General features: G+C 44.3%; 1 protein-coding gene across 3 annotated transcripts in view; it reads left to right on the top strand.

The window, feature by feature from the left end:
* PHACTR3 (phosphatase and actin regulator 3) overlaps positions 1-15,136 on the top strand; it is a 100,489-nt gene that overhangs the window by 60,603 nt on the left and 24,750 nt on the right. For 2 of the 3 annotated variants that reach the window (XM_038158774.1, XM_038158776.1), the window contains exons 5-8: positions 1,952-2,155; positions 5,131-5,395; positions 6,275-6,522; positions 10,102-10,255. In XM_038158774.1, the coding sequence (XP_038014702.1) occupies positions 1,952-2,155; positions 5,131-5,395; positions 6,275-6,522; positions 10,102-10,255 (871 nt within the window). The remainder of the gene's footprint in view (positions 1-1,951; positions 2,156-5,130; positions 5,396-6,274; positions 6,523-10,101; positions 10,256-15,136) is intronic. The other variant, XM_038158775.1, reaches the window with a different exon arrangement.

Here is a 15,136-nt window from a genome sequence, read left to right as displayed (position 1 = left end):
TGCTATTGTTTCCAACTGCCTGAGTGCCTTGGTGCCTCCCCACGCACTCTGAGCACGAGGCTGCTGAATGTTCATTAATACAGAGAGATTGAATTCCCAACGAGACACAAAACTGAGCCAAGAAAAGATTTGTGATGCAGCAGCTGTGGGTGCCACTGCAGTGAGATTTTAGGTGATGGTCTAGAATGGTTTGGAGGGAAAGGTGCTCTGAACAGACAATCCAGAGCGCCGAGAGGAGTAGGATTTGCCCAGGAGTTTGGACCTCTCTCATGTTCTGTGTGACCCCAGCTCTGGATCCTCAGCACAGGAGGACATGGAGCTGTTGGGCATCCAGAGGGCCACCAAAAGGATCAGAGGGATGGAACACCTCTCCTGAGAGGCAGCCTGAGAGAGTTGGGGTCATCCAGCCTGGAGAAAAGAAGGCTCCAGGGAGATCTTGCAGCTGTTCAGTACTTGAAGGGAGCTTATAAAAAAGATGGAGACAGATTTTGATAGGACCTGTTGTGGTAGAACATAAGGCAATGTTTTTAAACTGAAAGAAGGAAGATTCAGGCTAAACACAAGGAAGAATTTTTTTATAATGAGAGTGGTAAAACACTGGAACACACTGCCCAGAGAGGTGGTACATGTTTCATCCCTGGAAACATTCAAGTCAGGCTTGGGACTCTGAGCAATTTGATCTTGTTGAAGATGTCCCTGCTCATTTCAGGGGATTGGACTAAATATCTTTAAAGGTCCCTTCCAACACAAACTATCCTATGATTCTGTGCTTAGGAGAGATTTAAACACTGATCTTCCCATTTGGATGAGTGCTTCCCCCCTCTGGAGTAGGAAAAATAACCCTCATGGCTACTGCTGAGCCCAGAGTGGCTGGAAATGCAGTTTGGAGGGAGCCTGGCTGGGATCAAAGTCAGCCTCCAGGTTCCCTGTGGGTCCCTCACCTGCCCAGGCAGGGATCAGGAATTGTGACAGTGAAAGCCCAGCAGTGAGGCTCTGTGTGAGTCTGGGCACTGCCAGGGCAGCTGTATCTGAGCAGAATTCAAGGATGCTAATTTTGGACTTCATCACTGAAATTCCACCTGTGTCCTGCTTCAGCTTCATGCCTTTCTGGATCTATTCCCCTGTGCCCTCATCACAGCCTGGGCAATTTGATGAACTGCTCAGTGATTCAGCCTGCACTAACTTTCACAGCTAAGTGCTTTTGCCATCCTTGCAGAGACAATCCTGAAATGAGCAGTGCTTCACCATCTCAAACTAGGGCTTTGGAGACTGAGTTCTTTTCTTAAGTACTTCACCAATTCCCTCTTCCACTCTACCTGCTCAGATCCAATTGCAAATCTTTTTTGTGGCAGGTTCTTTTTTGTTATCAACTTTAACCTCAGGAAATGCTCAACAGCTCTGGAGTCAGGTACAGAAAAGAAGATTCAGGAAGCAAGTCAAAATCATGTATTAAATAAGATAAAAATCATATTGGGAAAATAAACACACATCAACTATTGGAAGGTCAGTTTTTAGGTAATATTCTGGGTTTGATACTCCTTGTCCTTTGGCTGTGTATTCCTAGACAGAAGAGTACTCACCCAGGAGCTGTGCCACCACAGCTGTGTGCTCTAAGAAAATTTATTGCTGTTCTCAAAAGTTGCTTTGCCTTGCTACCCTCATTATTGAAAAAAAAAAAAAAAAAGCTGGGGGGAAAAAGCTTTAGGGAAGTAAAGGAAGCTCAGCAGTTTTCTCAGGAACATCAAAACTAACATTTCCTCAATATCCTCATATGTTTTATTCTTCACCTGCCCTGGCTGGTTGGCTGTTTCACACAGTTACTTTCACAGTGGAAAAGAAGTGTTTCTAGCTGTGTGCCATGTGTTCAGTTTTTCTGAATGTTCCTGGCATTGTCCCCTGGCCAATCATTATTAACTTCATGTTCCATTAATCTTACTCATCTTCCCTCTAGCCAAGAAACCTTCAGCACCCACGGAAGAACTGGAAGATGCCAGCCTGCCAGCAGCTGAAGACAGTCCACAAGCCTTACTTGTACCTGAATCCACAGATTCCCCCCAGAAGCAGACAGAAAGAAACCCAGCACAGCTTCCCAGCCCTCCATTGCTCCCAGCTCCACCACCTAAGGCAATCTCCAAAATCACCAAGAGCATAACAGGTCAGTCATCAGTGCTCAGTAAAGATTTCCCCATCCTTGATGTGTTGTTCACCTCCACAGCCCTGTCAAATCCTTTTCTCATGCCTGTTTTGAAGCCCCAGACTGCTGAGAATCACTCAGTTATAGTGAGCAGTGACCATGTCTGGCTGCCTGATAACAATGCACTGATCATTGTACTTCACATGTTCATCTGAACCTCTCAGGGGATTATTTGTTGTGAGTCTGTGGCACTAAACACACATAAAACAAATCAAACCAACTGCAAACATCTGCTGAATCCCACGCTCATATTGATATGCTATAAAACACAAGGAAGATTTAAATGTTTTCATTACCTGGACTTCCACTGGAGAGCAGGATAGCAGCCAAAATCTAGTTCAAGTCAAAGGTTCTGCAGAGGTTTCTGTCTGAAGGGTTTGCTCCCCAGGGCAGGTCTAAACTAGAGCTATGAAATCTGCTCTGAAGAGTGATACACCTGGCAATCCTCTGTGCCAGACTTTATTGAACATTTCCAAAAGCAATTCCCCTGGGCCTGATTTTCTAATGTATTGCCAATGTTGTTACATTTCTCAACATTCTGGCACTGCAGAAAGGGTGCTAAAATGAGAATGATTTTAGTTGGTTCCAATTTCAGGGCCCCTACATATGGTAAAAGCAGCTAAAAGGGCCTTATTACAAATGAAAATCAAGTCCTGACATCTAAATGTCAGACCTGTTGGATATTTAGGCTTTTAAATGACAGCCATTATGTGAGCCCTGATTTGCATCCACACTCATCATCTGGCACAATGAGCACGGTTTTCAAAGTCACCAGGAAACAAAACATCAGAGGGTTTCTGTGACCTGACCACTGGGGCTTAGAGAAAATATTGAGGTTTTCAGTCTCTTTAAAGAAAATTATAAGAATTTGTTTCCCATGGAAACAATTCATACTTTGTCTGTGCTTAAAAGCTGTAATAACTCAAGTGGGAGCTGGATGCAAAATGGTATTTCAGTGCTCCTCAGGAGCTGCTGTTCAGGTTATTTCACTGTCCTGTGCTGTGGGTGAGGCTCAAACCTCCCCTTCCACCCTGCAAGAGGAGCAGGCAGCCCCAGGCCCCCCCTGCCTTTGCTCAGCTGAGGAGAAGGCCATGCTTGGCATCAGATGTATTTGGAAACCTGACCCACGCAGGGTATAGAGATTACACCTCCACCAAGCACTTCAGAGCATTTAGAGTTCAGATATTTTGCTGCTTAAGCCAAGTATTTCCTGTAGCATCTGAGATATTTTGAGTTTTGGCATTGAATTCTCATTTACATCTTCCACAAAGAACAACTTTTAATTTTCTCAATGACTCCAGTAACTCTAGACCCTTTTCCAGTAGAGATTATACATGTTTATTTTTGTGGGGATGTGGGGGCAGTGCTAAGTTAAAATTAAACAAATACCGTCAGTGAGTGAGAGGAAATACAAAAGTGTGGGGAGAGAGAAAGGGCAATTATGAAATAAAAGGAAGGTGAAGAGGTTGAAAAGCTCTTTTGTGTTTAGTTTTTTCCCTCCCTTAACAATGCCAGGGATGCTGTCAGCAGAGGAGCGAGGAGTAAGTCAAGCACCAATTAATCAGAGAGAGGAGGAACAGGGCAAGGTGCCAAGACATCACTTTGCAAGATTATTCACTGAACATCTGTCATTAGGACAAGAGAGGTGTGATCTCAGGGAATTCTCAATATTGTCCAAAACTGCAATGAGGATGAAATTGGCCCCCGACCTGTTCCAGGAACAAGCTGGTGTGAAGACAAAACAAAGTCTTCTCTTTCCCTGCTTTGGGGTTGAGCTGAGCCCTGGCTCTTGCTCTGAGGAAACACAGACACCCTCTCTGTGTGCAGAGGATAAAGTGGCTCAGGAGGTGTTTTTTTCTGCCCCCTCAGGCCATGATTCAGTGGGCAGCAATTAATAAGAAATCAATTTATCATTTATGATCTCCACAGTAGCACAGGATCAAAGCTGAGCAAGCTGTGCCAGTTTAAATTCCTGCGTGAAGCACTAGGTGGCAACAAGGGACAAGAAATACTCAGGGATGAGGCGCTCGAATTGCCTTTATCCACCCACATGGTGTAAACATCTGCATGTGCCAGAGGCGTGGGACACGGATATAGGGGAGGGTGAAAGGGGAAGAGGAGAACAGAAAAACTAATCAGCATCTGTTTCAGGGCAGATGTTCAGTTATCCTAAGGGATGTTGTGTGAAGGCACCAAATTTACAACCAGGGAAATGTCCACTGTGCTTCAGACTCAAATGCTAGGAAATGTATAAATCAGCCTAAATGTATAATTCTAATTTCAGACAAAAGGTTTACATTGCATAGAAAATAGCTGAATCTGGGGCTAAAAAGATATTATATTGCCCCACCCTTCTTTTTTTCTTGTTAGTGCTCAGTACCCCATCTTTCATTTGGATGTCATTTGGCAAGTTTTGTTATGCAAACATTATCCTCATATTATAATGATTTTGGCATTTTCTCCACGGGCATAGGAAAGACAGAGGTCTGGGCTGTGCAGCAATCACAGAGGAGCAGCTAATAGACACTGGTACATTTTGTCCAGACTCAGAACCACAGGGCATAAATTTTAATACAGTCTGCCAGAGTCCAGCAGAGAAAATGCTAGATTGGAAAGCCACCACAGCCAAAGCCTTTGGTGGTTAGGAGCAACAGTGTGGGCAAGCAAAAACGCAATGGTGGGCTGGTAAAAAGGAGAACCTGATCCTGTGAGAAAGAGGGGAAGTGAAGAGGCATCTGTTTTGCTAGATTAAAGATCTGGAGTGGTGCAGCAAGAGCCTTTTGAACTCACTCAGCCAGTTACCTCACAGCAAGAGCAAAACATCACCATTTATCCTCTGTTCAATACAACAAATTAAGTTCAGTGCAGACTGTGTGCAAAAAAGAGCAAAACAGAAAAAGCATTGCACAACCTCTTCCCCTCTTGTGTTTTGACAGCAGGAAGCGAAATGGACGATCCAGCCATGAAATCTCCTCCTTCCACCATCCTGAAGAACTATGTCATTGTGGGTTCCTCCCAAATCTCAGGACAAGCTGCCCTCTTCCACCCCTCTGGCCAGAAAAGCTGCGAGCCCCATGGCAGAGGCCAGGTAACAACGCCCACCGGTTCCCCTCACCTGGCTGCCGTTCATCTGCCTTTACCTCCCAGCAGAGTCATTGAAGAACTCCACAGGGCTCTGGCCACCAAACACCGGCAGGACAGGTACCTACAGCCTGCAGGCACAGGGCTGCATGAGGACACTCATCCCACCACTTCATTTTTCTTGGAAAACGTTCCTATTCCTGTTGTTAGTGTTTTAATTGCTGCTACAGCTTGGGTTTGCCTTCCTTGTGGTGTCACTGCTTGGAACAAACATCCCTGGTTAAACTGTTTCATTTGGCAGCTATTTCATTGGATGTTCTTCCTTTATAAGGAGGCTACTGTGGTGCAGGAGTAGGTTTTCAAACAGGCACATCCTGCTGCAAGTACTCCCCACATGAGAAATGCTGCGATTTCTGTGTCTCTTGGCTGACACAGAGCACATACAAGATCTATTTTTAATACAAATGTTTTTGTGGGAGTGCACTGGGTGCTTTATCTGGGTTTCATTATAAGCTCTCCTGTGTATCAGAGGAGGACAGAGCTAACCTTTGCCATCCCAGAGCTTTGGAATGAAGTTGGTAGCATTTCTCAGTTCCCTAACAACTACTGCCCCAGGGAACAGATTCACATGATGTCATTTCCAGGTCCTGTTAAACCTTTGTCATACAATATCATACCAATGGTCATACTTCATGCCATGCATGTTTTACATTAGAAGGACGTGTTGTTGTGGGGTTTGTAATCACTACAGTGTATCTCGTGACCATATATCAAAGAAAAACATTATTCACCACCCCTCCATGTCTTATTTTAATGGCAGAGACAGGAAAGTAGATCCACATTAGCCATTCTCAACTTGAAAATGTCATCCTGTGTTGGTCCATGCTGAACTCCTTGGCCTGCCCTTTATGGGCTACATTTTCTCATTCTCACGTAACTTTCTACTGTAGCAATAAAACAATCTTTGTAAAATCTGGGCTGTGCATCTTCCACCCATAGCTTCCACGGAAGAGAAAGCAAAGGCTCTCCAAAAAAAAGGGTGGATGTCCGTCCCTCGAGAACATCGAGTATGGAGCGCAACAAAGAGAAGGAGAACTCGCTGAATTATGGCAGTGACTCAGAAAACAAGAGGAACTCGGTTAAAGAGTCAGATGAGAACAAAGAAAACATGATCATGAACTCAGAGCTCAAGGAAGAGTCTGTTTTTTATCAGGATGAGGAAGTTCTGAATGACTCTGTTATTTCTGGTAAGCAAAGTCACTCTATTACAAAGATACACTCCCACAACCAAGGGAATGCTCTAAAGGCAGCAGAAAATATTGGGAAGGGTAAATTCCTCTACTGTCTCATCAGATTTTGAAGGAACCCCGGTGAAAAGCTGAAGTTAAATTGGAGTCATGGTGATTGTGATTGTCCCCCAGGTAGTGCACACTGAGGTGTATCACTGAGCTTTACCCTCTCAGTTACTGGTGCACCCTGGGGCTGCTCTGTATGAACAGCAGCACTCCCAGACTTCCCCCTGGGAGCAGCCAGAGCTTTCTGTACACCCAGTGCCAATGCTGGCCTGTTCTGGAATTTCAGAACTATTTTTCCATGCAGTGATGGTACATGGAAAAGTTATAGAGACCAATCAATCCAAGAAGGACAAACATGTAGAGAAAATATCTTAAAGAATAAAGTTTCTCTCCATCTGGTCTGTTTCACCCCTTCTTGAGACATATGGGGAATGCATTTTATAATCCTGTGCAATTATTTATGTGAGCTTTGGCAAAATAATCAGCTCTCATTAGAAAATTTGTCATTCAAGGTTTTTAATGTTTTCCATGTTAGCAAGACAGATTCAATCTGAAATGAATCCTTCACTCTCTTCATGAATGCATTAAAAGAAGACAGGCAGAGAACAAATTATCAAAAAAAATTGTTATAGCAGATGAAAGATGAATCTTAAAAGGTGTCTTTGAAAGCATGAGCCAGCAGACAGGACATGAGTTCTGCTGCTGTGTCTTAAGACACCAAGTAACAGAACAGACTCCTGAGGTAAGGCAAAAGAAAAGAGTCCCTTGCCTGATTGCTGTGCATTTAAGGATAGCTTAAAACACGACAAACACCTTTAAAGTTCTATTTTTTTTCTGGCTATATGTGTAAGAGTGGCCTTTTTTGATAAAATTTCTAAGAGCTAGAGGCAGCCAGGCAAAAAAAAATTACATTATCCCCAACAAACAAAACCAAATCTGAATATTTAACTGTTGAAGGTGAATTTCTCTATATTTAACAAATAATTATTCATTATTATGATGGTAGGAGGGCACTGGTTATTGTACAAGTTTCAGTGATATCTAGAAGCAGCTCTGGGCTTTCCACAATAAGTGCTTGAGTTTTGGAAAATTCCTGCAGTTGAAGGACAGTGGTGGTGTACTGGGGATGGTTGAGGCCACCTGGGAAAAACCTTTTAAACCCTAAAACCTATGAGAAAAACCTATCTAAAGATATTCTGGCATTATTGTGGCTACAACAGCACTGCTGCTTGGCACAGAGGATGCTGAGCTCTGACTGACGTCCCAGAGCAAGCTGGGACATTCCCAAGGCATTTCTGGTGTAGAGGCACTGCTGGTGTCAGTGTTCCCAGGGACAGCACCAGAACAACTCCCTTAACATCTCCAGATTCCTTTTGGTTTGAAGAAATCTGGGCTGGTTTCCAAGTCAGGCAGTAAGCTGAGCTGCTTTACAATCCCTGTCCTGCCTTAGCAGTCACCTGCTCTGTCACTGCCACCACCCAGGGCACAGTGCCACAGTCCTGGGGCTACAGGGAGGTACAGACAGGTCATGTAGCTCTGGAAAAAGTGAGGAATTATGCCTTGGTTTTCTATTCCTACTCAATAAATCATTATTTGAAACCTCTGAAAACACAAGGCAAGATGAGCTTAAAAAACAACATTACTAGAACATAGCCCACAACTGATAACTGGTGCAATCAAGGTCTGCCCAGCATCAGGCAATGTTAGGATTTGCTTTTTGATTGATAGAACAGTGAATATGATTAAAAAAACCCCAGTAAACAGACAGGAAATTAAATGTAATGATTTGACTGAAATGAAACAGGGAGCTTTTGCAGGAACCTGCAGCCTGAACATGAAAAGGGTGTGAATTTCCCAAGCATTTCTTGTTGACCTAGCTGAGGTGTGATAAATCACGAAGCAATCCAGCCTGAGATAGATGGTCAGGGGGCAGACTGGCTCTGAATGTGCCTAAGAAAAATAACCCTTAGAAAAAGAATACTTAAATAAGGGTGTTTGCAGGTTCAGTTTCTACTGAGGTAGTGATCAGGAAGGAATTTGCTTCAGGATGCTGAAAATGGATGTGGAGAAGAACAGCTTGGGGCTTTATTTTCTCTTTTTTCTCTAGTTTTGTTTTATTCACGTGCACTTATTTTCTCTTAACATATAGATTTTGCATGTATACTTGCATTTTAACCTGTTCTGGTAAATGATGTTACATTACGAACAGTCCACCTTTGATTGACAGAGGGAGCTGACACTGTTAATTAGGATTTTGACCCCACTTCCTTTGAAATCAATGACAGAAGTCCTATTGATTATATCACTTTCCATGCCCCCAAGGTGCCCTGCCCTGGACATCTGCATGGCCAGTGCTGCAGCTCCCATGGACACACAGACCTCCTTGTCACAGAAACCTCCTGACATGGCCAAACATTTCTTAAGACTTCTTTAAAATACTCAGGTGAAACTGGGAACGTGTGCAGGGATTCCCAGGAGTTTTCTGGCCCCGAATGTCCTTCAGGTTATTTCCAGCAGGAATTCTGTTGGTTCCTCTGCACCCACTCCCAGTGTGGTGAGAAACCCTGTCAGAGTCCCAAATCTGTGGCTTTGTGAGCCAAATGCTCCTGATGGAGTCAGATATTCAGTTAGCAGAAGGCTCTGTGTGGCAGCAGCCAAATCATTTCACTTCCCTAGCCATCTGTTAAATGTATATCTGCTATTTCAGACAGTGCTGTGTGTTTTAATTTAATTAATGCTTGCAACAGACTGTGAGAGCATTTCAAGGAAGGTGCTAAATAAGGGCACAGCTTTTTAGGCTCCAGAAAAGGGGTTTTGAGCTGATTATGGTTTCTTAAAAGTTTAACTTTAGATCAATGCAACTACCAAGGGATTTTTCACTGCTCACACAGGGAGACCAAAATTACTCTGCTCCACTCTTTCCAACAGGTAAATGTGGGAAGGAGGCTGTACAGACTCCTCCCTCTGCATAAAGAAATTTGAGATCAGTAGTGATAATAAAAAAGGACGCCCACAGGTCCCTAGCAAATAAAACCCCAGTATTTGGGAATGAGAACCTATTTAGGATTTAGAATCTTGCCAACCTCCTGAGCATCCTTTAAAAAATAGACTTTAATCCTATCTCAAATGCCAAACAAAAATACCAATTAAATGTCATTTTCTTTAAAGATGAGGTGACCTTCTCTAGAAAAGGTGAAGCATTAAATTTAAAAAAAAACCCCAAACCCTTTAAAGCAAAAGGAACCAAAATAAATTAACCTCCTATTATACACCATGCTCCCAAGATGAAACAAAGATTTAACTGCAGTTCCTGCATGCCCTGAGGAATATGTTCTCTCTGCATTTGCAGTGGTTTTGTGTCTGAGTCCTGCTCAACTGCAGTGCTGCTTTCTGACATTAATGTGTGCAACTGCTCCTTGCACAGCAGCACACAGATCACTGTCACTCTGTGCCATGCCTGCTCCCCAGAAGTTCCTGTTCCATCCTCAGGAGCTGCCTTTCTAATAACTTTCCTTTCAATGCATGTCCCAGGTACTTTGCCAAGAAAATGCAAGAAAGAACTGCTGGCAGTAAAACTACGGAACAGACCAAGTAAGCAGGAGCTGGAAGACAGGAATATTTTCCCAAGGAGAACAGATGAGGAAAGACAGGAAATCCGGCAGCAAATTGAAATGAAACTCTCAAAGTAAGTGTTGGGAATGGGAACAGGGAGGAGCCTTCCTTTACAATGGGGCATCCTCTGAGCCCTGTCAGAGGCACTGCCACCCATCCCCAGGTCCATTGCCTGCAGGGAACCATCCACAAACCCATACAGCACATTTTCAGCTGTCAGTCAGCCACAGGAGAAAAAAAATCTTAACTCTCTCTTCAGTCAGGATTGCCTTGATTTCAAGGGAAAACAAGACAGAAGTCAGTTTGGGAGACAAAATCCTGCCAAATCTACCTTCAGCTCTGGTGCTGCAATCAAGATTTGGAGGTCCTCCAGAAAGCCCAGTGCTTTAACAAAAATAGTCGTATAATTATTTATCAACCAGATTTGGCTTTGTCAGCTCGACTGAATGTGAGCATAAAGGCAATTGTTAGAGCTGCACATTTACTTGCCCAAGGGAAAGCTGCTGCACTGGTGCCTTCGGGCAGAGGCAGCATTGCCCTCACCTGGGGAAGGTGCCTGTGTGAGTCCAGCTGCAGGCACCGCAGGGATGCTCTGGTTTGATCAGTAACCAGGGCAACAGGGGAGAGTTGTGAGACAAACAGCATCACTGTGGTGTGCAGCCTAAAGCAGAGACTGAAGGTAACTGGGTGGCTCAGACTGCACCATTTGGGTTTTGTGTGTGCTTTTTTAAGGGCTGCATTTGGATATCTGCAAACATGAATATTTTAGAGGAGACAAAGTGGATTGTTAAATAATCTGTGCTGTGCTGCCCACACAGGGACAGCGAGCGCTGCTCACCGCCAAAATGCTTGGAATCAAATTGGGAAACATGAACAGAAATTCATTTTCAAGGCTTATTAAATATTAAATATCTCAAGCCTCTCCTGAAAGAAACATTTATTGATATTTAGACTAACTCATTCATGTGCATGCTTTTGATTAAACTTTACCTCCAGGGACAGGGAATGAGAACAAATGTGTGGATCAGAGCACAAGTCCTAATGGACCAGAGTTTATGGAGGAGAACATCTCTGCCCTCAACACTCCTGCCCTCAGCTAAGGAGCAAGCTGCTGAGGGAACACAGAGGAGGTTTTGTGTGCCCTTCATGGTGCTCCTGCAACAGCAGAGATGGAGTTATGGTCCCTCCAGTCTCAGTGACTGCACAGCAGCACTTTGCACCCAGAGGGGAGCAGTGCTTTGTGCCAGGGGCTGCACAACTCAGTGCAGGTGGCAGACCCTGCCACAGAAAACATGTACATCCACATAAGCAGAAAAGATCCCCCCAGAATGCACACTGAGTTCCAAGAGTTACAGGCAGAGCAGGTCAGAGGTGTGTTCCATTAATACCCATCACTTAAGGAAGCAAAGATGGGCCTCGATCACCCTGACCTTGCAAGCTTTGTGTGTGTACTTCAGGGAAATATTTCACATTGCACCCCAATATCATTAATTCCATTATTATGGCCATTTGATAACTCATGAGATCTCTTCATATATCAAGAGCCTAATCTGATTGCTTTAAAATACACAAAAAATGGTTTCCACCCTGCTGCCCCCCTAAAACCAATTCAACCATCACAAACTATTCACTGAATGAGAAGATTTTCATACCCAGCCCCATCTCCAATTGCTGAAATGCCTACAAGGTCACATCTCTTTTCAGCCCTGCCTGACTTCTCTTAGTCTGAAAGGTCTGATGGAATTGCAGCTTCAGGTGCTGTAACTACAGCCTTTATCCCTTTATTTTCATTTACCATTTGTCTTGCTCAATAATGAGCCTAAAGAAATGCTATGAGGGATGCATCCCTAGAGTCAAATGTCAGTACAAGGACTTGCAGAGGACACTGCTGGACAGGTGACAGGGGCTGGCCACCACCAGGAGGCAGGAAATTTGCTGTGTGTAGGTGAATGCAGCTAAGGGAGCCTCCCCTGCCTGCTGTGATCTCATGCAGCAATCTGGGGTGCAGCCCATCAGTGTCACTGGTGATGTCTAGAAGATGGCTAAAAGCCATCTTTGTTACAAGTGTTGGAAGTCAGGCCTTAATTTGGTTCCTTCTTCCTGGAACGTGGAGGATTGAGCGCATTTCGGGGAACAGACGGCACGGAGATTGCTGGAATAGCCAGGAAAAAAGGCAAAACAGATTGGGAGCAGTCTCCCACACAACTTCCAGCACATATGTGCTGGCAGAGCTCAGCTCAGCTCTTAACTCATCCACCAGAATAGAACATGACCGTGCAAACAAGCTCAGGTGGTGGATGAATGCAGGAAAATATTTACAACACCAGGAAAAGCAAGTGGGTGTCCAAAAAACCCAACAGCCAAGCGACAAAGTGAATTCTGGCAAAGGCCAAAGAGCCAAAGCCCTAGAGAGATCCCTTTGGAGTTTCTGACTAGGACTCACCTCATGAAACCCAGGCCACCCCAGAGCCCACACTCAGAGCAGAGCCTGGCTGTGGTGTGGAAATGAAACCAAACTGGGAAAATTCTTGGATGAGCTTTTGAGGTGTTTGCCCTCATTCATTTCACTGGTACTTGTGCAACACGGTCTCTGTGTGACAACTTGGAGGTTTACAGCTAAGGAATGTAGTGCTGGGGTGGGAAGGGCTGCCTGGGAGATGGGATCCAGTAGAAGTGTCTGTTCTCTCCAGGGCTTTGCCACTACCTGTGCAGAAAAGAGCAGCGCTGCTGCTGCAATAGCAACACTGAGATAACAGCAAATCCACGTGTGCCATCAGGCTATAGATCTGTGTTTAGCACAGAGAATGATCTGCGGGCAGATTAGCAAGTAGTTATTCAATGGCTGACTGCATAAGAATGGCACATAACCAGGCAGTTGTTAACAGGGTCGATATTTTTCAGCACAGTTGCAGGGGTTTGATGGTCTGTATCTCTCTAGCAAATTGCCTCAGCCCCACAGCTAACACAGCCTAGCTCTGTTCTCTGGAGGGAAAGATGTACTCACATGGATAATGTGCAAAATACACCAAATAATGGTGTTTATATAGCTTTAAAGATAGGGATACAAAAGAATAGCATCCTCTCAAAACCACTGTATTATTTGAGTGGTTCTGGTTGTAACACATTTCAGCAGCAGCTGTGAACCTGCTGAGAAAAGCTACTCTGCTATCACTCTGATGGGTGTTTATGAAGTCAAAGCTAAACCCCCTATTTTCCTTCACCTTCCCGCTCATTCCATCTCAAAAGAGAGATTGGGAAATTCTGTATTTTGAGACAAATTCTACTTTTACAGCAGTGCAAATCCACCAACTTCAGATTTATTATTGACTGACAGCAGCGTGAGGAGAGATTCCAGGATTCATTTATGTGCATCGCTGCTTTTGAAAAGTGTATTTCCTGTATTTCATGCTCCCAGCCAATTTAATCTACCACTTGTTGCCGTGGAAACATGGACTTTTCCCTCCTCCTCCCTCCAAAATGGCAGTATTCCAGTTTTCCCTGTGCTGTAGTGCTTCTCTTATTAATCCATGCATCCCCAGTGCCCCAGAGCATGGTGAACTCTTGGAATACTCTACTGTGCATTAGGCAAGAAGGCTCCCAACAGGTCTTGCTTCCATTATTGTGTGTTCAGAGCACAGATAATAAGCCCTCGATGGAATTCAGTGAATTGAGAGCTCTTTGTGTCACAAGGCAGAGAAGACATTTGCAAGTACGATTGTTTGCAATATCTGCTTCCTGTCTCACAGACACGCTTTGTTCTAGAAGGGGTTTCAGCTGAAACCTGGGGGAGTGAAACACTTGCTAGACTGAAGGGTGACTCAGGAAAAGGTTGTTTAATTAAATTTGATATCTGGCTGTTTAGAAAGTTGATGTTTGAAGTGCCTGGGTGGCTTGTGCTTCTTGAGAATGTAAGCATAGTTAAAGACACGCCAGTATAACTTAATGTCTCAATGAAAATACAAATTCCTTGAAAAGATTATACTTGTAATATTCACTTCATGTACTGCTTCACCTGTTCTGGCATTTGTACAAGTACACATGATGCGTGAAGTGGCACTTAGAAGATGATGGGGACAGGAATTAAATACAGAAATGTGGGCAGAGGAGTCAGACAGGAAGAACAAAGGGGTTTTGTACACAGAGAGGAACCAAAACTTGAGCACCTAAAGCTGATCTTTACTAAGTAGAAAACATTGGCTTGGGGAAGTGGATGATGCTGGATCAAGGTTTCCTGGCAACAAGAAGTGAAGAGGAGGCATCTTTATTCAGTTGTTATCACATCTGGAATCTGTAGGTGTGGTGCTGCCCTGAGGTTCCTGGAGAAGCATTGTTGGATTGACTCACCCAGGAACTGCAGATGTAGCCAAAAGCACACCCAGATGAGACCCTGGTTTGTCCCTCAGGTAACAGAGTGTGAAGTTCACAGTGCTGCTGGAGACAGAACAATACCAAGCAAAAAGCACTTCAGACTGGCAGCCTAAAAGCAAAACATCACCACGGCTCAGCACAGAGCACTCACAAAGACAGTTTCACCTACTGACAGCACAAAAGCTGTGCCATGTTTCCCAAGGACAGCACATCCAGTGCCACTTCTCCACAGAAATGTCTCAGGGCAGCTTTGCTCACTGAAAAGGCATCAGCCCTTCAGACTGAGACACTCAGCAGGGAAGTGGGCTGAATGCACAGAACTTTGGGGAACATTTTGTTTAGCTTGACCAAAAAAATTGGTAAGTGGGTACATGTACAGACTACTGGTAGTGCTAATGCAGAAGTTTAGGAGATGCTGAACTGAGCCAAGCCTAAGCTCACCTGGGGATTAGCAAGGTTTTTTTGATGAATCTCCAACTGTGCTCCAGCTCCCAGTCACTGGACTAAAAACCAGGGAATTGCCCTAATTTCATAAGGCTGGGAAGACTTGACACAGATTCATTCCAGAGACAGGAAGGCGGGGGGG

This window comes from Motacilla alba, chromosome 20 (genome assembly GCF_015832195.1).
Source record: "Motacilla alba alba isolate MOTALB_02 chromosome 20, Motacilla_alba_V1.0_pri, whole genome shotgun sequence".
Classification (NCBI taxonomy): domain Eukaryota; kingdom Metazoa; phylum Chordata; class Aves; order Passeriformes; family Motacillidae; genus Motacilla; species Motacilla alba.
The sequence above is the reverse complement of the archived record's forward strand: the minus strand, read 5'-3'. Positions and strand labels throughout refer to the sequence as shown.